General features: G+C 42.1%; 1 protein-coding gene across 4 annotated transcripts; it reads right to left on the minus strand.

Moving 5' to 3' along the window:
• Positions 1–449: 449 nt before the first annotated feature.
• On the minus strand, positions 450–19,405 carry LOC147009536 (uncharacterized). Of its 4 annotated transcripts, none has more exons than XM_085861309.1 (6): positions 18,907–19,390; positions 15,172–15,312; positions 10,026–10,088; positions 9,782–9,922; positions 9,467–9,565; positions 450–1,094 (listed from the first exon to the last, which is right to left on the minus strand). In XM_085861309.1, exons 1-5 carry the CDS (start codon positions 19,052–19,054, stop codon positions 9,486–9,488), a joined length of 573 nt encoding a protein of 190 aa, XP_085717435.1. In that variant the 5' UTR covers positions 19,055–19,390; the 3' UTR covers positions 450–1,094; positions 9,467–9,485. The 4 variants fall into 4 exon arrangements, with proteins under 4 accessions (XP_085717435.1, XP_085717439.1, XP_085717438.1 ...); XM_085861313.1 differs by lacking the exon at positions 18,907–19,390 and adding an exon at positions 15,431–18,896; XM_085861312.1 differs by lacking the exon at positions 15,172–15,312 and having other exon boundaries at positions 18,907–19,405.
• Positions 19,406–22,807: the final 3,402 nt, after the last annotated feature.

The raw sequence follows: 22,807 nt of genomic DNA on the forward strand, positions 1-22,807 counted from the left end.
TCGCTCTATCGCGGTTGAATTATCGTGACATGGGTCCCTCACTCTATCGCGGTCTGGCGCTGCGGAATACACAATCCCCCATCTCCGTCTTACCTCAAAGTCCCACACTGTTCTCCTTCGCAAATTTAGTTGCTCTTTCAATATCGTTCAGCATGGACTGTTATCTCGTCATACCGGATGATTTAGTTTGATGTCACGGGGGGGGGGGGGGTGGGGGGTGTTTGTGACAGTAAATAGTTAAGAAAAAGAATAACATGTGGGGTGTAATGAAGAAGAACAACAACATGTGGGTTTTTAGTAAAATAAGGCAAATGAAACATCATAAAATATTATTAAAAACTTTAAAAGTAAGAAGCAAATTAACTCAATTGAGGAATGTTGGTTTAATGGAGAGGTAATGAGAAAGGAAGAAATAAAGAATGAACCAAGGAAGGAAATCGGAGGCAGAATGAATTCATGATTTATTAATTTTTTTGAGCAAAAATATTTGTTTGTTTATTTTGAAGCGACGAGGGGGAAATATGATAAAGTTGAAGAGCGTGAAAGAGAACACACGGGTTGGGATAAAGCAAAATGAGGCACATATTGTGAGAGGTTTTTGCTAGTCTTTATGGAGTTTCCCAACTCTCTCGAAGAGACCAGGCAATCCTCTACAGGCTCAGACTTGGACATTGTGCTCTAAATTAATATTTGCACAAGATAGGTGTCACCCAATGGGGTTCTGCGAGCAGTGTAAGGTTCCCGAAGATTTGGATCACATCTTCACACAACGCCCTTGGTACAGGGGACCCAGATCATGCCTCTTCCACTCTGCCTGAGAGATGGAGATCAGCTGGTCGGGTGTACCGGACACACTGTGCCGATTGAGCCAGAAGCACCCTCAACTCCACAAATCATTGTTGAAATTTATAAAAGAAACGGGTCTAACAATATAAAGTCCCCCATACTTGTCTGCTCTAGCCAAATTGTTGAAGTGTGTGGCATAAATAAAACCTCATGGCTCTGAAAATGCCATTAAACCAAAAGAAGAACAAGAAGAAGTCTTCATGGAGAGGTGCTTGAAATTCATGCGGAAGATTGACGCTGTTATGGCACTGCGGAAACAGATTTCTCCCAAATTAGCCCAATGGTTTTAAGTGTGATAAAAGGAAAAAATGTAACCAATTAAGCTTGAATGATAATTAACTTGAGAAGTAAAGTTTTTAGCATATAACACAATGTATTGTCATAACCCTTTAATGGAAAATGTCATTCAAATACAAAATTATTATTACATTTTTTTTTTGCTTTATGAGCATGCATCTATTTTGAATATATGTATCCATTTGATTTTAAACGACCTTATATTTGTCTACTGTATTGGAAGGTTACCAGCCTGCCAAGTAAACATCAGACCCCTTTCCCCCAAGCAGACTGGCGTTCCAAATAATCTTTAATCTTAATTCAGTAGAATCGAATTATCTATTATTCTCTTTAGCTTATTAAAATATATTATTATGTTTGTGGGGTACATGGAGGAATTTCATTGGAAAGATAGGATTGTATAGAGTTGCTTGGTTCCATGGAAGTGTAGGAGACATCTCAATGTAAATTAAGTAGGGAAACTGTGAGCTTAAGTGTTACTTGTCACCACACGGGGGGGTGGTGCTGTGTTAAAGTAGGTAGTGTTTAAGGATAAGTTCTCCCAGTATGTGATTACCCCCAGTAACCTTCTCCTATGTTTTTGTATTTCAAGACCGGCGATAAAAAGGGATCACATCCTTAAAACAACAACAATCGAGCTGCACGTCCAAACAGGCAGGAAAACCACGCCTCCAAAAATGACGGCTAGCAAACCATGCCCCTGGAGTGGAGGATTGATGGGAGTGATGTCAGGGAGGAGGAGGAAGTTAAGTTGGGCGTGGAACACGAGGGAGATGGAGGTGCTGTGAGGAATGCGGTTGAGGCGTGAAGAAGGCTCAAGATGAGAGAAAGGAGTGGGATTAGAGGAGTGAGGATATGGGGAGTAATGAGAGGAGAACGGAGAAGCCTTCCATTGAATGAGGAAAGAAAAATGTCACGCTGTTTTGTGGCGAGTGGACCAAGTTTGGGATAGAATCGGTGGTTGGAACATGACCAGAGAGAAGAGATAGAAGCGAGTGAGGCAGAATCTGCGGTCGGGAGACGAAAAAGGTTCGGCGAGAACAGGAGGATTGAGACAGCATCGGTGTTCTGAGAGGAGAACGAGGAGGACACAGTTGTGGAAGGACGCGATCGAGTGAGAGGGTCTTGCTGGCTGGCTACATCTGGACACGAAATACAGAAACACAATTCTCATGTCGTGCTGTGAATTTGCCGGCATAACAGGGCAAGACGCTAGTCATCGACTGTTGGGCTGCATCGTGTGAGATGTGCCTCAAAGCCTTGTGTTGTGCCATTCTGGGTGAGAGAGTCCAGCATTCTGCAGAAGAGCGGCATTGACCGCCCCAATCATGAAGAGGAACTTTCACAACAGCTTGTGGGCTCTCTTGACATAGGGACCATCCGCACGAATTACCTCCCGTACACTTCCCGCAACGAGAGCAGATCGGCGCCATTTTGGGCGCGGTTTCCTGCCACGCAGGACAACGCGGTTTGACCCCAAATCTCATAAAAGATCACTTCTGGACCCGAAGCCAAGTGCCAGAATAAAGGAGGGATATTCTTTTATTTATTCTGTCCCCTTGTCTGTATTTAGGTCTGTGTGGAGGCGCCTCAAAATTCGATTTAGGTTTCCTCACGTCGTGAATTATTTCCAGCATAACTGTTTGATCTTCTGTTTTTTAAAATAATTCTTTATTTAATTTGCTGGTGTCTGTGTATCTGCCGTGGGTTCGAGATAAACCTCCTTGTGTTGTGTTTCCATCTGCTCCATCTTTGCCGCCCTTTCCTTCCCACACATGCCATAATCTCCGAGAATCTCGGCTGGAAGCCTCCAAGGGAGAACTGTTTGGTCATCCGACCAGGTAGAGGCAAAACCCACTGGACACGACAATATTAAGGGATCCTCATATATTAAATAATTATATGCTGGTGTCTGAAAGTCTGGCTGGACCCTTTGAAGTTGGAGTCTAGTGCTATTGGAATGTGTGCTTCGATAGTGTCCATATGTCTGCTTTGAACCCTTATCATCGTCTCATCATAAAGTTGTTTTCCAGCCATCGAGTTCAAGCTGCCTCAGCAGTTACCTTGTCTTGAGTATCACCAGATATCTTTCCATAATCTCACCCTCCCCACTTCTGCCTCGTATAAAAGGAACTCAAGATCCATGTATTATTAGGAAAAGAGGATAAAGCGTGTCCTTGCTCTTGTGTTCATGAATTGCCTCTTTCCCTCCATCATGATGCAATATTAAATAAATGATTCAAATTGCTCAGGAGGAATTGAATTCTTCGACGACACCTTAAACGGAGGTCTGTAAGGACGTACAGAACAAAGCAAAGCAGAAAATATCACCACCTTCTTCACAAAGTCTGAGGACCCTGACAACCCTAAGCTTGGGATGTCAATGTCATCTCAATAACCTACAACACCCTACATCATCATCATAAAAAGCAAGTACAATATTAAGTGTTTTTCATTTTCACTATTTTAAGCAAAAAAGTCGATAAATTTTGGAATTGGTTCCCCAAACCCTATTTTTCCCATAAGGTCTTACCTTTGCGCATCGCGGTTTTTCCCAACGCAGGGATTTTCAAGAACGTAACCCCCACCAACGGGGACGGTCTGCTGTATTTCACAAAATTAGATTTGAGGAAACACAAACTACATTATCAGACGTTATTCAATCTTTAAAAGCAGGGATCGGAGATTATTAGGTGGAGAAATTGTTGGCACAATGTCATCGTGGAGTACAAGGAGAGGTTGAGGTCCAGGCATGAGCAACTTAGCGAAAAAGTAGAAGGTTTGAAAGAGTGGAAGAAGTATGAAGTTTTGTGTGGAAGGACATCAGGAGAGGGTGCATCGTCTCGGGATAGAAACCAGGTATGGTTGACGGAGGAGGTAGTGAAGGCAGTTGGAGAAAAGGAGGTTTGGAAGATGATAGAGAAGATCAAGGAGAGAGGGAGGCAGCCAGATGCAGGGTTCATGCACACCTGTATGAGCAAAAGAAGAAAGCAGCAAGGAAAGGGGTGGATAAGGCGAGGAATGATATGGACGAGGAGGTATGCAACTACTTGGAAGAGGATGATGGGAAGAAGATTGTTTATTTTATAAACTGGCTCGTGACAGGGCCAAGTGTGAGAAGGATATTCCGTGGAGCTGTTGATCCGGGGAGGGGGCGGTGGCGAGCTGGATCTACCTTGTTATGTTGTGGGGAAAGTGGAGTTGGTGGAGATCATGGAGGAGGAGGTGCAGATGGCATTGAGGAGGATGAAGAAGGGAAGAGCACCAGGCATTGTTGAGGTGTGTACAGGAATAATTGCAGTGGGAGAAGTTGGGGTCAGTTGGACAAAGAGGCTGTTGAATGTATGAAAGAGAGAAGGTTCAATTCCGGAGGAGTGGAGGACAGGGTTAATTGTGCAGATATATAAGGGGAAGGGAGATGTTCAAGATCCGGGGAAGTACAGGGGCATTACACTCCTTTGTCTTGTCATGAACAATGCTGAAGAGGATTCTGGATAGGAGGCTAAGGAAGAGTGTGGAGATGGAGATCGGAGAAGAGCAGCTGGAGTGTAAAAAGGGTAGGAGGATGACGAATGTGATGTTCATGCTGAGATAGCTGGTTGAGAAGAGGTTGGAGGTGCAAGGTGAAATGGCATTGGGATTTGTGGACCTGGAGAAGGCCCATGACACTGTCCCAAGAGAGATGGTGATGGCGACACTGAGATGGATGGGAGTGCCGGAAGCAGAAGTTAGGTTGGTGGAAGGGATGTACAAGGAAACAAAGGGAAGAGTTTTGGTTGGTCCTGGGATGTCTGAGGAGTTCATAGTGAATATCATTTTGAGGCAGGGAAGTACTCTCAGCCCAATAATGTTTATCATGGTGATGGAGCTGGTAAGCAGAAAGGTGAGCTTGAGAATATTCTGGGGAGGATGTTGTATGTGGACGATCTCACGGTTGTGATGGAGAGTGGGTGCGAGATGCAGGGGGTACTGGGGAGTACAAGGAGGAACTTGGGAAACATGGGCTGAAGATGGGTATGGAGAAGACAAAGGTGATGTTGATTGGACAGCTGAGAAAATAAATTAATATCAGGTAAGAGGGGAAGGAGATCACACAGGGAAATAGGTTTGAGTGGGGGGAACAGGGACAGGGGATGGTCAGTTGGAGGCAGAGGAGTGGAGGAAGGTTCAGGGGGGTGTGAATGTGTGGAATGGTAGACAAAGATATCAAGGAAATTCAAAGGGAAGATGCTGATTTCATGTGTAATGCCGGCCTACTTTTATGGTCTGGAGACGGTGGCACTGACAGAGAGACAACAACAGAGACTGCAGGTTTGCGAGAACAACTGGGTCAGGAGGATTGCGTAATTGAAGAGGGTGGATAGAAGGAGGATAAATGAACTGAGGGAGGAGGTTGGTGCAAAGATTCGTTTGATGCGGAGATTGGGGAACCAACAACATGGAGAGGCCAAGTCTGCAGACCTTGAATCTGCCAAGAACTACCTCTCTGTCTTCAATGAACTAATCGAAGACAACAACTTCACAGAAGACCAGATTTTCAATGCAGGTGAAACTGGTCTGTACGACAAGACCCCTCCAGACAGAACTATGGACCTGGATGACAACCCATGAAGAAAGACTGGACACAAGAAGCCAAAGGACAAAGTCAGCCTCCTTCTCTGTGCCAACAGGTCAGGGTCTCTGAAGATGACCCCGTTGGTCATAGGGAAGTCACTAAACCCCAGGTGTCTACACCATGTCAACAGATCCCTCCTTCCCTGCATTTACACCAACACCAGGAAGACTTGGATGACAGGAGCCTATTTCAAGGACTGGTTCTTCCAGAGGTTCTGCCCTGCTGTGCGGAAGCACCTGAGTAAGCTTGGGCAAGAAGAGAAAGCTATCCTCATCGACAACGCCCCATCTCATCCATCAGGAGACATCTTAAAGTCCAAGGATGGGAAGATCTTCGCTTCCTTTATGCCCAAGAACACCACCAGCAAGATCCAGCCTTTGGACCAGGGGGTCATCAACTGTTTCAAGCTATTCTACAAAGATCAATTATGTGAAGCTATGGCCAGGGAGCAGAAAGAGATGACCGTCTTCCTCAAGGCCATGGACGTTAAGAAGACGATGGAGTTTGCAGGGCCAGCCTGGGAGAAGGTCACCAAGGACACCATCATTAACTGCTGGAGGAAAGGCCTAGGTCCTCCCAAGTCTGATAATGAAGAAGACTTCAATGGGTTCTCCAAGGAGGAGGTGGGCAGGTCTGCCATCACGGCCCTCAACCTCGCCCCTGGCACATCAGCTCTTGATGCTCTCCAGGCCTGGGTTGATCAAGAAGAAAGAGACCTGGCTGAAGAACTGCTCAGAGAAGAACAGCTGTCAACTGGAGAGGAAGAGGAAACCCGAGAGGAGTCGGAAGAAGAAGAGGCACCAGTTGAACCTCTCCCCCAGCCTCTCCACTCCAAAGCTGAACAGTCTTTCCTTTATAGTCTTCATTGGTTGGAGTCCTTGGATGAGCAGGAATGCCCCAATCTTCGTTTGAAGATACACCAGGTTAAAATCCTTCTGGATGACACCCGAAGACTCTCAAGAGCATCCATGAAACCAACCAAGATCACCAATTTCTTCAAGAAGTAAATTCCGTATCCGTTTTGTGATTAAGGAAGCGTAAAATATTTTGCCGATTTATGTGATAATGTACATTTTGTATTTTTTATTTTGTAAGTAATGTTCGATTGTACATAAAAAAATATATATATTCTATATGCATTCAATTCCTGTGTTTATTTCTTGTCTAAAAAAAAAAGAAAAGAAAATAACTTGACCGCTTCGTCATCAACCCCAACAATCCAAGATGGTGGACGTACATGTCCACGTGTTTTGGCTCTGGTTTGTATGTAATATAAAATATTTTTCAGTGCATCAGTATAGCGCTGTATCATTTATAACGCCCTTGTCGCTTTGGACCCCACCGGTGAGCGTTATATCGATTTTCCACTGTACACTGATACTCAGCTTGGGCCAGAGCTGATCCCCATCGAACCCGGAATGGAGGTGCCTCCACCAGCACGTGCACACGCAGGCAGAATGGTGCTTCACTTGTAGCAGGGCACACGCGCGCAAAATGGTGCCGTCACTCGGAGCTGGGCAGACATGCGCCAGGCAATCCGCAAGCAGCTTTTTCCACACGAAGGCTCTAAATGTTCCTGCCTTACTGTTTTCAAAGGTGCCACCTGCCTCATGCGTTCCTCACACTGACCTCGTGTCTGTGCTCTGCTAGTCTCCCGTCCTATCCAGACGGAAGACTTCCACAATCCCCACGTGCAATGCGCCAGCCTATCCCATCTCTTCGATCACTCCGCTCTCCTTCTGCGCTCTATATCCTCCTCCTCCAGAGCGTGGCCTGCTCACCCTCAAACCCGGGAAGATGGGGCTTCTCCTGTTTGTTGTCATTTCAGGGATGCGTTTCCCAGCTTTACTGCCTGGCTTGCAATGTAAAAAACATGGGGAAAATCACAGAGGGCAATCACGTACTGGGGGACTTATTTTTACTCCCGAGGCAAATCAACACCGCACCACCCCTCGTGTGGTGACACGTAACACTTAAGCTCACAGATTCCCCAACTTAGTTCCATCGAGATGCTTCTACTCGTCCACGGACCAAGCAACTCCACACAATGATAAACTTCCTAATTAAATCCTTCCATCTACCCTCCACAACTGTAACAATATCAAGGAAACTCAAAGGGAAGATGCTGATTTTGTATGTAATGCCGGCCTACCTTTATGGTCTGGAGACGGTGGCACTGACAGAGAGATGACAACAGAGACTGCAGGTTTGTGAGAACAACTGGGTCAGGAGGATTGCGTAATTGAAGAGGGTGGATAGAAGGAGGATAAATGAACTGTGGGAGGAGGTTGGTGCACAGAATCGTTTGATGGGGAGATTAGTGAGATGGGCTGGGCACTTGGTGCGGATGGGGGAAGAGTGAATGGCAAAGACAGCAAATAGGTTGAGGGAACAAGGTCTGAGGAAAAGAGAAAGACCACGTTTGAGATGAGAGGATTGTGTGAGGAGGGATATCGCTAAGGTAGGGGTGGTTGGAGAGTGGAGAGAGTTAGCTGAGGACAGGGGGAAGTAGAGGAGTATCATGGTCAAGGGCAGGCACAAGCTTGGTGGCATTGGACCTCACTCCTTATAAAGGGAAGAGGAGGAGAAGAACAGAACAGAATGTCTTCAATCAAAAGGTGGCTCCATCCGACGAAGGGGTAACACCTGAAACGTTAGCTCATCCTTGCTTTTCACGGCAGTTATCAAACTTCAATGACCATAATGTTGAATTTGGAATGCATCGTTCTACTCGCCCGCCGACACAGAATGATTTTCGAAGCTCTGACATCTCCAATTTCCAGAAACGAGAGGAGAAACAACTTGAGGGATAAGAATAATTCGCAGTGCTCTGAAAAGGTTTTGCATTTTGCCAGTGAGACGAACCAAAGGAAGACAAGGCAGTTGTAGAATTCACAACATACTTGCACCTGCCTTTGGAAACACATGGAAAGTTAGCCTCTCATGGACATGCCATCAAGGATGGTGAGACCAACAGAGCTCTCAAGACAGGACAGCACTTATTTAAAAGGTTAATCAACAAAGTAAATATGAGAGTTGGTTTATCATTTCAGAGGGGAACTGTGACTATTTAGGAATACCTGAATTAAAAGTCATGTTTCAGGTGTGGTCACAGTATCTGATCTTCTGTAGGTTATGAGAGATAGAACCACTGTCTTTGTCAATGGGCGGAAGTATTTTCCTACGTCAGACGGTAAGAAAGGTTTCCAGACAAATTGTAAAATCAAAACAGCAATCAAGAATGGAATCTAGAATGCCGTCATAGCGCAAGCAAGTGTCCACTGAGAGAGATGGTGAGATTAGATCGAACTCGAACGGTGTGATGTAAAACTCAATCTTAACTAAGAGAGTTGCTACCAATAATTCAAAAGAACACAACAAGATTACAAACAAGGAACACAATCCAAGAAATGTTGTGGATTTTGACTTCGCACCCAACAAAACCTGATCTCAGATGTTAAAGGAAATGTTCCAGGTAAAGGAAACGTCAGATAGTTGATGTTTTGGGATTGTTGCGTAACTGAGTTGCAGAACGCACTTCCACAGTAAGTCATCCACAGATGGTTTAGGTGAGGGGAACACTGCGGAACTCGATCACAGGATATTGAATGGGTTGTGAGTGATATATATACACAGTGTGATGCAACAATCTTGAATACACCTCTCATTTCATATGTTGAGAAAGAGACATAAACTTGTCTTTCAAACCTGTCAAATCCCAGTAATTTCAGTTGTTTTGATATTTCCAAAGTGTGTATCGGTGAGACAGAGACTTTTCCAAAGTTGACTTCATGTGTCTGATCAATCCTGAGTGAAGGCCACAAATACAAAGTACAGAAAGATTTCTGTGGATATTATAATCAACTAATAACTCTGTCTCACGAAGATAAACAAGCCCACTTGGTTGAACACAATTTAATGGATATGTTATTCCCCAGAGTTTGGAATGAAATCATTTCATCATTAAAAACAACAAACAAGTATAAACAGTGTGATACGTGTTCTCTACGAAGCTCGGCTTACCCTCGAGCAGCTGAGCAGCTTTGCTGTACTCCATGGGGGGAGGATCACATGGTTCCTGCTTTACATGCTCATTGCTCAAAGCATCCTGGGAAATCTGAAAATAACTTTGGAAAGTTTCCATCGTCCCCAGATGAGGTTCACCTGCAAACCATTGGATAATTTGTTTCTTACTCAGGAAAGCATTTGTGTTATTAGACCAATCACTGAAGATTATTATTTTTATTATTGTTGTTGTTGTTCATACCTTCAACAAGTGAAGAATAATCATCAATGAACTCGGACTCCACCTTTACTTCCACAATAAAATCTGAAAAAAAAAACATCCCATTCAAACTAAACTTTAAATAGTACTTCTGAAAAAATATAAATCATAATACAGGTCGGACAGCAATAGTTTACTTTTCATTGTCCTGAAAAATATTGATTTGAAACCAAATAAGAAAAGGAAACCCAATAATTTGACCTTCTGCTGGTCAATATTGAGCCAGTGATTTTCCACAATAACGGAAAATGGACAGAATTCACGGAATCGGTGACTTCAAATGGATAACTAAATCTGACACAGGAAAAAAAAAAAATTAGAATGCAGCAACTTCCAGAAAGAAAAAAAAAATTAAAATCCATGAGGGAGGATTTGCCATTGACAGAAATACAGGTGCGAAGGTTTATACATCGAGTCAGTCCTGTGGAGTCACAAGTCCTTTGCTCAAGTGCCATGATTGGTCTGGTGAGAAAGGTACCAACACCCAAACAGTTGGCTTAGTGACAATTGAAATTACCACTTATGAGGAAGAAAGAGAGGGTTGGGATGAGTGGATAAAAGTTGGTCCATGTTGTCAGAGAGAGAGAGAGAGACAGAGAGAGAGAGAGGGACAGACAGACAGACAGTGAGACAGAGAGAGAAAGAGATGTAGCTTAACTGGAACCCTCACTGTAAACATGAGATGTGAGCAGAAGCAAAATGACAGCCAGAGGTATTCCAAGGGTTTGGGATGTGTAACAGCAGTACAAGGAGAATGAGAAATGGAGTTCTTGATGTACAGTGTGTCTTCACCGCCAAGACGGGATTCAGGTCAATCAAACCAGAAGAGACAATAGCCATGGAAAGACAATAATGAGTCAGGGATGTCCTGTGGGAGAAAGGATTCTGTTAAACAGATGATGTTCGGTATATTGGAAGCGGCTTGGATTGAGATGTTAAGTTGGAGCAGAGGCCTCAGATGTTTGAGGTCCACACAATTAGGAAAAGGGGAAGGGAAGCTTCTGGTGGGATGCAGTAATGTAGAAAGGAGGAAGGAGAGGGAGTGGGTGGAATGAGGGGGAAGTATAATGGGGAGGGAAGGAAGGAGAGGGATACTGACATGGAGGGTTTGACACCATGAATGGATGAGAAGGGGAATTGATTGTCATATGTACACAACCTCTGAAAAATAGACTTGTCAGGTTTTCAAACCTGGATATATGGCAACAGACTTCATGAGTCTGGTGGTAATGATGTTTTCCGTTGAAGGCATGGAGTAAAATGGAGCAGTAGGTACAAGAGAAAGCTGCATGAACTAAGTATTTAGAAGTGAAAAGGTTTTGGGAATCAGCCTTATGAAAAAGAAGTGATTTTGATGAAGAATAATTAATCATGGGTTGTTCCTAAAGATGTCTTAAAAAGAACAAAGCATTAAAAAAAAAACAACATTTTTTGAAGTGCTTTTTTCACATCACAGACCTTTTAAAGGAACAAACATTCTATTCCATGAAGATTCTGTTGTGAGATACCGAAAAGGAGAAAGGAGAGGGAATGAAAGAATAACTAACTGTACATTGGCAGACTGAGTTAGGGTTTTTCTGTTGTTGACATGGCTTTTGGGGGGGGGAGGGTTATTTTTGAGTGAAGACTTTTTTTGTCTTTGTTTGGAAAAAAAATTGGGGGGGGGGCAAGGGGGTGAAAAGGATTAAGCTGAGGAATCACAAATAATAATACCTGGAAGAAAATAAGTGAAAAAAGAAGTTTTAAACGTAAAACGGATACAGAAACAACAACCTGACGATCCCAGTACTACGCGAGTATGACGGACTTTACTCGGGACACAAATTCAACAATTCTACACAACAAGGTCCGGTTCTGTACAGAAAATTGGAGGAAAACATAATCAGCAACACAGGAGTGAAAAATAAAACAGTAAAACACAACGTATCTGGTATGGAACCCTTCGCTTTGTTGATCTGGAGGAAGGAACTCACGAACCAGCAACACACAAGCAAACTGGAAATTAAATTGGAATCTAGAATTATATCACAGCGTAAGCGAGTGTTCCAATAAGAGAGATGGTGAGATGAGATTTCACTTGAATGGTGTGATGTCCAACTCAATCTTAACTAAGAGAGCGGCAACCGGATTCAAAAGAATACAATGGCCACAAGATTACAAACAGAGGATTCAATCCAAGAAACGGAATGGATTTTCACTTCACACCAAACGAAACCTGATTTCAGATTTTAAAAGAAATGTTCCAGGTTTAACACATCATACGAGCCTGGTGTTGGCTTAGTGGTTAGGGTGGCGGCTTGGGATCCGAGGGTCCTGAGTTCAAGCCCCGTTGACCGCTGAATTAATATACACCAGGGGGTTGACTCAGCCTGTCATCCTTCTGAGGTCGGCAAAATGAGCACCAGTGTACTGGTAAGGGGGACACTGCATCAGCAGCGTCCTTACCAATGATGCAACCAGCAGCCGCACACACACACACACACACACACACACACACACACACACACACACACACACACAGACAGACAGAGACAGAGAGACAGAGAGACAGAGAGACAGAGAGACAGAGAGAACATCATACTAATATACACCATTTGGTGTTTGGCTGTCTGATGCTTTTTTTGACCACAGTACATTGAGTCATTACCATCTCAATAAAACTTGACAAGAGGACTAAGGGTCACACGATGGATGTTGTGGCGACTTAAATTTCCCCTCTTCCCAAGAGGGTTTTCCACCTTGGGCAAAATCAGTGTTCAGGTGTATATCCACATTAAGATAGCTTATCGTGGCATTTTCCCAAAGCCGCTTCAAACAAGAAGAGTAATAACACCATGGATAATGGTATAATATTGATGTTATGACAAAACAATATTAATACGAATAATACCCCCTCTCTCCATTGGGGTTTTCCTGAGATTATGTAACTGAGATGCAGAACTTCCACAGTAAGTCATCCACAGATGGTGTAGGTGAGGGAAACATTGTGGAACTCGATCACAGCATTTTGAATGGGTTGTGAGTGATTTATACGGTGTGATGCAACAATTTTGAATATACCTCTCATTTGGTATGTTTAGATAGTCATAAACTTGTCTTTCAAACCTGTCAAATCCCAGCAATCTCAGTTAATTTGGTATTTCCGATGCTATTTCCAAAGTGTGTATTAGTGAAACAGAAACTTTTCAAAAGTTGACCATGTGTATGATAAATCCTGAGTAAAGGCCACAAATACAAAGTACAGAAAGATTTCTGGGGATATTATAATCAACTAATATCCCTGCCTCATGAAGATAAACAAACCCACTTGCTTAAACACAATTTAATTGATCTGTTGTTCCACAGAGTTTGGAAAGAAATAATTTCATCATTAAAAACAAATCAAAACAAGCCGGTAGGCGACATGGGTGGTCGCTAGACCAAGGCGAATTTGAAATACTCGTACGTGCCCGTAAAAAAAAAATAATAATAATAAATAAATAAATATTCAAACCGCGAGCAACAAACAAACACACAGGCCGTTTGTTCGCTCCCGCGTGCCCGTACGTGCGTGGCCCGGAAGTTCGCATATTATTCGCAATTTAGTTTTAATGCCCAAATATTCAATTAGCGCCAACATATTTTACCTTTTCGCAATGTCGTGGCAAGGAAAAACAAAAAGAGAAGAGAAGAGAGAGAAAAAAAATTTACTTCCTGGTTCGGAGCATACCAGCACTCTGATGTTACCGGAATTTATACACCGTCTAATATGAAAACAATCATAACTTGGGGCATTGTGTTTATCTATAAATGCGCATAAGAAATCGAGAAAATTATTAGAATACACGAAGTCATCACTACCCGGAAGTCCGTACGTTGTAACCCATAATGGGGAACGCGGCTGAGCTTCCCTTCCCCATCGGCCACGCCCACGCAACAACGTGTCCTGTCATTGGTTTGGTAAATAAATGGCCATAACTTGTGAAGCACTTGTCTGATTAATATCAAACCTTGAAAAGGCACATCCTCAGGTCCCCAGCAATATATCTGGCAAGTTTCAATTAGATCGGACCAGTGATTGTCGAGAAACAGCGGTCACAGACACACACACACACACACACACACACACACACACACACACACACACACACACACACACACACACACACACACACACACACACACACACACACACACACACACACACACACACTGCTGGAATTATAGATAGATGTAGATAAGAGAACACATCAGATGGCATTTTTACCGTTCGTTGTTCCATATAGGAACATGATGAGCAACTGTCCATTCATCATTTGTGCTTGATTCCCTAACCCTACGTTAGGGAATCCCAATGTGAACGTTGGGGTGAAAGCATATCGTAATATAATTGCATATTAGTCATACAGTTTTTGACGGATCGGGCTGAAAATTTTTGACGAAGAGGTTGATTATAGTGTGCATAAAAGCGCGGAAGCTGATTCTTGATTTCCGGAAGAAAAAAAAATTCGGATTTTTTTCAAAAAATTCAAAGTCCCGTTGCTGGGCAACGGTGGCGTCCATAGCAACGGTGCTTAAAAGCATACAACTAGATCCTGGTATGAACCTACCAATCAAGTTTCATCAAAATCGGTTGACTCCTCTGGCCTCCAGAGCTGTCCATTACATACAAACAGACAGATAAGCCCGTAGGCGACATGGGTGGTCGCTACATAATTGCATACTAGTCATACAGTTGTTGACGGATCGGGCTGAAATTTTTTGACAAAGAGGTTGATTATAGTGCGCATATAAGCCTGGAAGCTGATTTTTGATTTTCGAAAAAATAATTTTTTTAGGATTTTAAAAAAAATTTCAAAGTCCCATTGCTAGGCAACCGTGGTGTCCATAGCAACGGTGCTCAAAAGCATACAACTAGATCCTGGTATGAACCTACCTGTCAAGTTTCATCAAAATCGGTTGACTCCTCTGGCCTCCAGAGCTGTCCATTACATACAGACATACAAACATACAGACAGATGGAAAAAGTGAAAATAAGGGTACTCCAGCGACCACCCAACAGACATACAGACAGACGGAAAACCTGAGACTAAGGGTAGTCTAGCGACCACCCAACAGTGGGATGTGTTCTCTATGAAGCTCGGCTTACCTTCAAGCAGCTGAGCAGCTTTGCTGAACTCCATGGGAGGAGAATCACGTGGTTCTTGCTTTACATGCTCATTGCTCAACGGAACTTGGGAAATCTGAAAACAACTTTGGAAAGTTTCCATCGTCCCCAGATGAGGTTCACCTGCAAACCAAATGTTCTTCCTTGATATTAATTTCTGTGTATGTGGCATCAGAGGTATCAGATGCACACAGATATAAATGCATAAAAAAATGATTTAAAATTCGAAGACATCTCTTACCTTATGTTTGCTAGAGTGAATTGCCCACGTTGGTTGTTGGTGGTTGTGATTGACTTGGATTACAAAATAAACTCAAAACAGACAAACATGGAAGCAAGAAGAAACAGGAAGTGATGTAACACAGATAAACACAGTTTGCTCAAGAGAGCAGCACTGTTATGCAATTCTTATCTATTTTTTAACCAAAAAAATGGAAGATCCCTCTTTAAAGACGTTTATTCGTGCTTTTTTTTGTATAACTTGTTGAGGCTTGTATGGGAGCTAAATGTTATATAATTATTTTTTATTATTTAATTATTTTAATTATCTTTAATTATTCTTGCTATAATGTTCTTTAATAATTCAAATAACATTGCAGCATTGTCACGGATATACACAAATATGAGGACGTCCAGAATGAAGATATTACCAAAACATATTTCGAAGAAAATAAATCTAAGATGGTGTGAATAGGAAAGCATGAAAATGGCTTTGTAAAATAGTTAAAATAATACTAATAAAAATACAAGTCTGAAGACGATGATGGTTCACGAGTGGTATTTGACGATGTAGATAGTTTCAGAAGTCAAGGATGAGACAATGTGATAATGTTTGACCAAGTTATAAAAATGATCAACATGATGTACGAGTGACAGGTTATTAGATGCAAAATGTCAAAAACCCAGTTTCGTTCAACAACTTTAAAAATTTGACCTTTGCATAACCTTTAAAGGTCACAAAACAACGTTGTGGACATTAAAATAAGGAAACAGGATATGTGCTATAGCTTATTGGAGTTAGTTCGTCGAAGAAGGTCAAAAAACCTGGTTCGATTCCCACAACTTTGAAAATTTGACCTTTGTGACCTTTAAGGGTCAAAGGTCAAGGATTATGACCTTTGGTGCAAAACTTCCTCTGGAACATTCCAGGAACAATATAACGTCATATAGGCTATATGGAATTTCACACTCCTCGGATTATCCATACTTTGATGAAATCAGCGTAAAAACAAACTTGAAGGGGGCACCACGGTTAAGGTGTTCGAGATAGAGTAAAATGGTTTCAAGACTTTAGGTGGGGAATGACCTCAAGATTATGCATAAAAAATATTGTCATCCTAGCTCTCAAAGTTTGGGCAGTCGTATGATTTTTGTGTCAAAATTCGAAATTTTCTAAGTTTGTGACCTTGTGACCTTGACCTTGGGACGAAAATGAAAAATTGAGCTCCGTGGGGCAATGTAGGTGCCATTGAGCTAACCAAATACCAAAACCCCTGCCAGATTCAACAAACCCCCTAGGAGAAGATGCAAATTGAAATCGGCTACCCCCTAAAAACACGTTTTTTGGGCGTGGCTCCACCCATAATGGGCGCACCACGCCCATTCTCAGGAAAACACAACTAGATCATGATATAAACCTCCCACCAAAATTTTATCAGCATCGGATCAAAACCAACGGAGCTATGCTCGGGACAGACAGACAGACAGACAGACAGACAGACAGACAGACAGACAGACAGACAGACAGACAGACAGACAGACACAACAATAACGAATATAGTGGTCACGTATTTTTTTCGTGAAAATATTTTTTCGTGAAACAATAAATCACACCCGTGACCGAAGGAAACGCTTCAGTTTGGCATTTTTAATATGAAATAGGCAAAGCTTAGAAATGAACGAAACCCATTAGAACTCTCGAGAACCCTTTAAAACCCTTCAGAATTACCCTCAATTCTAAACGATTCTAAAGGGTAATTCTGAACAGTTCCAAAAATGTCGTTATAAAGGGTAATTCTAAAGGGTTCTCAAAGGTTAATTGGAAAGAGTAATTCTAAATGGTTCTAAAGGTTCATTGTAAAGAGTAATTCTAAATGGTTCTAAAGGTTAATTGTAAAGAGTAATTCTAAATGGTATTTCTCATGGGTTCTAAAGGGCCCTTTAGAATCCTTTAGATCTCTTCAGAACCCTTTATAATTACCTGTTTAGAACCCTTTAGAACCCATCAGAATTACACACAGTGTGTTACAAAGGTTATTGTTCTTCATTTTTTGACAGACGGACTTACGAATGGAAGGAAGGATACAGCCAAATATTGAAGTGGCTTCACTGCTCAAAACTGAACTAACTTGAGCAAGTCATTGGTGTCGGTGTAGTAATTTTTAAAAAGTGATTTTGTTTTTTTGGTTACGGACCCAAATACATCAATGAAGTGACCCAAAATGAAACCCCAATTTGAGAAAGTGTTTTGCAAGATAGAAATTTATTTCACAAGTAGAGAGGTAATTGCATCGATTTTGATGTGAAAAAGAAAAACGTCAACATAAAAAACTTTCTATATGGAAGAATCACTCAGATGAAAATAAGATTTTAAAAAATTCCAAAATTCATAACGATGATACAAGCAATTATAATAACAATTTTTTTTTTGCATTAAATTTTTGATAAAAAGTAAAGAACACTGCAACTGACAAAAACTACAGGATATAAACTATAAAATGATACTAAACTTCACGATACCGCATTGGATTGGAAATTTTGAGGTCGAGGTTGATGATTTGCTTAATGGTTAGGTTGGTGACTGGCATCCTCACACCCTGAGTTCAAATCCTGCTTGGTTGTTGAATTAACACCAGGTGGGGTTGACTCAGCCTGTCATCTTTCTAAGATTGGCAAAATGAGTACCAGCTTGCTGGGGTGATTGAGCCATTCAAGTATCCTGCAATGGAGTTGTGACCTGTCCAAGATTGAGCCCGATGGTTGAGACTGCTTTGGCAGCACCAACGCTCTGCACAGACTATGGTCCCAATGGAATTCCTCATCCCTCCTGGTCACCCTCTGTTTTATGTCCATCATCCCTTCTGTTGATCGATTTATTCCTCTTTCTGTTGTTCTTTCCATTTTGCTGCATCCTTGTCCGTTCTGTGTTCTCGCTCTTCCACAAGCCTCAATAATTTATTAAATAATGCAAGTGCTTCCCATAAAAATCTTCGAGCCCACACATCCTAAGTAGACCCTGATTTATCCCACGTGCAACCTCACATAATGCCGATGTGGAACCCACATACAACCCATGCAGAACCCACATGGGTAGCCCAGTAGGGTCCTTATGTATTCCCCACGGACAAATCGACTTGGGGGCCACATAGTGTAGTAGATAGTAGAAAATCGTACAAATTATGATACAAGCATCAAATTTGGCATTTCTGTTCTGCAGGGCTTTCTGATCAAATCTGCCCGATTGGCCATTTGAAAATCCAAATTTTGAAAAAATTGAAAAAATATATAACTCAGTTGGGTCCCAGCTTCCAATGCTGGCTGGGAACGTGGAGAAAACAGGACAATGTGGAGAAAACGGGACAACGTGGAGAAAACGGGACAACGTGGAGAAAACGGGACAACGTGGAGAAAACGGGACAACGTGGAGAAAACGGGACAACGTGGAGAAAACGGGACAACGTGGAGAAAACGGGTCAATGTGGAGAGAACGGCACTTACCGTGTCCCGACTCGTTATCCTCGGGTGGAGCGATCCTGGACCAGTCCATGGGAGATCCTTCTGCACCGACCAAGTTCCTCCCATGGGAGACACTCGTGGATCCGGGGAGGTTCTCTCCGTGCACCTCACCGGAGAGATCTCCATCCATGGCGCACAGTACAGTACAGTATGACGGAGAGGACAGTGAGGTAAGATACAGTAGGACGGAGAGAACAGTGAGGTAAGATACAGTAGGGTGGAGTACAGTAGGACGGAGAGGACAGTGAGGTAAGATACAGTAGGACGGAGAGGACAGTGAGGTAAGATACAGTAGGGTGGAGTACAGTAAGACGGAGAGGACAGTGAGGTAAGATACAGTAGGGTGGAGTACAATAGGACGGAGAGGACAGTGAGGTAAGATACAGTAGGGTGGAGTACAGTAAGACGGAGAGGACAGTGAGGTAAGATACAGTAGGGCGGAGTACAGTAGGGTACAATACAGTCGAGTAAAATCTGCAGTGGAGTCATGTACAGTGTAGTACTACAAACAACAACGTGCGAGCTTTCCCTGTAAATAGTTCATTCACCAATTCCAATCGGCAGATTCGCCACAGAGCAAGGATTTCCTTTAAAACATTCGGGTTTTGTTGAAAAACTACAAAACAAACAAGAATTCCTGAACGAACCGCAATCAAGAACCCACGGCTCGTCTTTTAACATTTAACAGAAAAGTTGGACAATCAGAGCTTTTCCGACTACATCTTCATTGAAAGGTCAATGTCGAGGCTCCTGAAACAGAAGGTATTTATTTATTTATTCATAAACAACAGGGCTTTTGTCGATGGAATTTAGATCAGGACAGGAGTAAACAGTGGTTAATTAATAAATAACTCGGAAAGTGAAAATAAATATCAGTTCGAATTAAAAAAAAAATTCATTCAAAACCCAACATACAGTCACATCAAACCCCTCCCCCTCCCGGGGTGTGATGCAGCCTCAGTGGTCCAAATGACAAACTCAGAGCAGCCTCCCACCACCTCCCTCTCCCCGGGGTGTGATGCTGCCTCAGTGGTCCAAATGACAAACTCAGAGCAGCGTGACGTTTAATCTTTGGGTGTGTTGTGGTTCAAAACCTTGAGGTTGAACCTACAAAGAGCTTGAAGTGAATCAGGACTGGACAGGAGAATGAGAAATGAGCCAGTCATGACAATACAGGAATGCAACAATACAGGCTGTCATATGTGTAACTGACTAACAACTACAGATAAAGCTAAAAGATGGATAAGGCCACGTCATGGGGAGACTTTTGTTCTGCACTTCGTAATCAGTTTAAAACCTTTACCAACCTGGAGAGCTATGTGGGAGAAAATAATTGTATTAAAATAATAATTATACTCTCAATTATAATTGTTGCTGGTGCTTTATAAATTTGATTTTTTTATGCCACAAGTCAAATTGGCTGTCAGTGATGCTTTCCTTTAGCCAAGAGACTTTTGACCTAAATGTTGATAAAAGGAATGTCTTGCTATGGAACAAAGTGACCTGGTTGATAACACTGCAACTTTTGCCATGATTCTTTCACCTAGTAGACACGTATTGCAGTTGGAGTTCTTTTGCCTAATGCTTATCAGCCCCCTCCACTCCCCCATGAAAGCATGTAAATACCAGGAAATGTAATCTTGGTTTAGTGCAAATCATTGTGGATGTATACCATCTCAGTGGGTTGTACTCCATGGTACTATGTTAATAAAAATTATCTGATGTAATGTACTTTCCGTTGTGCACAATGAATTAATTGTTTCTTACAGTTTGAGTAACAGGATTTACATCGAGTCGGTTAAAACGTTAACTACAAAATTCTACAACAGCTAGATCACAGGTAAAGAGGCGTTTGTCATGTGTCATGGATGTTACTTGAACTGTAGAAACACCCGTTTTGCCATGAAAGATACAAAAACTATGGAATAACAAAAGCCATTAAAGCAGAGAAGACTCGATGAGAGTGCAGATGAGTGGAGATTTGCATTCACAACCAGTCTTCAGATCCATAATGATATCCAGTCTTTGCCCCAACTCCCATTATCACCATGTCCAGAAAACAAGACAAAAGGGACCATAAAATTGCCCAAAACCTTGTACAATTCTCTTGCATGGACAGATAGGAGGTAATTTGGACAACAACAGAGAGACGAACTCGAAGGGCACCCGGTAGAGCACATACCTCTGCCCATTCAACATATCAACTGCCTGATCCAGTTGAACATATCAAGCCCAATACATTTTTGAACAAGAAAAAGAGCAATCAGAGATTGCAGACCCTCAGCAGGACTTGTTTTGTGTGGTGTTTGTGTAGTTTTGTGTTCTGGTGTGTTACGTAATTAATAAGAGACATAACTAGAACGGTCACTTTATAACTGCCGGCAGTGATGACAGGGTACCAACACATCCCACTGTGATGAAACCCCGCTTTGATCGGACACTTGACCCTGACCCATGACGTTTATTATAATTCAAATGAATTTAGAATGGGATTAAAATTAATTCAATTCAAATCATGTGGAAGACCAGATAGATACAAATCCTGCATTGGAGTTATCAGAAGGAACCCAAACAAGCAAAAAGCAAAGATGAAGTCATCAGGAGAAACCTGGATAGGATTCGCATTTCAGCTGCTACTCCTCTACCCTCAAACTCATCCAGGCACAGCCAAGTGAGCCTTATTCCAAAAAGTAATAATAATAATAATAATAATAATAATAATAAATAAAAAACCCAGACCATGTGCCTGAACAAGTTGAAATTTGAAACATTTATTCCCCATCACTACTAGATCATACATGCGAAGTTTCACATACATTGATGAAGCGGTTCCAGAGAAACCATTATTTCTTTATTTATTTCAATTCAATGTGGCTGCCAAACCATGTGACCTTTCTATTATTCCTTAAAAACAAACTTGTACACACATAGCTTGGGGAACATTTTTGTGAAGTTTCCCCTCCATCTGTCCAGCCATTCTGGAGAACCTTAAAAATAATTGGTTTGTTGAATTCAGTGGCATGATATGCGAATATGTCATTCCGATGAAAATTGAGGATGTTAGAAACTTCACCAAAGTTCTTGACCTTTGCCCTATGTTGACATTTTGGCCGATGTTAACTTCAAAAATAATTGATGGTTGAATCCAATCACCAAATATGCAAATCCTCTTCAAATTTCAAGTTGATCAGATGAAAATTGACAGTTTTAGAAAGTTGGCCTCAAGTATAATTTGCGATTGAAATTAGTGACCTGAGGTGCAAAACATCCTTAAATTTCAAGTCAATCAGATTACAATTGAAGATTTTATAAATACGGCCAAATATGTTGTTGACCTTTTGACCTCAAAATCAACAAGCTTCTTTCTTTTGACCAACTCTACCAGTTGGTGTATTTTCGTGAAGATCGGAGTAAATATATGCCCTTTAGGCGATTGACATACAAAGAGACAGACAGACAGAATAACAGACCAGACCAACCGATATCCTTATGAATCTTCGATTTCACAGGTAACAAACAGACAGATGAAAAATCACTCAAACAGTGACACTTGGCGAAACGGAACTGCACCCGGAGCACATACTGTCTAATAGGATCTAAATGATCCGTAACAGTTTGAATACCTGTGCAGATGACTGAAAGAACAACGGATCGTGAATATGGAAAAGTTCATTCTCTGCTCGGATAGCCGTTGAAATGTGACTCTCGGTCAAAGCTATCAAGGTCATGGTCATCAAACAAACGTCTTGACCCATGAACAAAGTCCATTGTCCTACACCAGCATCCTTTACAAACAACAATGTGCTTCATGGCATGTCCTGGTATTCTGTTTGTAGTGCTTGGTAACATGACCTATTCAAAAAGCAGGAATTCTTGAAGAGGA

Source organism: Eptatretus burgeri, chromosome 17 (genome assembly GCF_056783735.1).
Source record: "Eptatretus burgeri isolate ZD-2024b chromosome 17, Ebu_testis_v1, whole genome shotgun sequence".
NCBI lineage: Eukaryota > Metazoa > Chordata > Myxini > Myxiniformes > Myxinidae > Eptatretus > Eptatretus burgeri.

Excerpts from the sequence above, each read along its gene's own strand:
- LOC147009536 (XM_085861309.1), bottom strand. The coding sequence starts at position 19,054 with ATGGATGGAGATCTCTCCGGTGAGGTGCACGGAGAGAACCTCCCCGGA. Across the intron at positions 15,313-18,906 it reads GGATAACGAGTCGGGACACG|GTGAACCTCATCTGGGGACG; the intron begins GTAAGTGCCGTT and ends TTTGGTTTGCAG. Across the intron at positions 9,923-10,025 it reads TTATTCTTCACTTGTTGAAG|GTGAACCTCATCTGGGGACG; the intron begins GTATGAACAACA and ends AATGGTTTGCAG.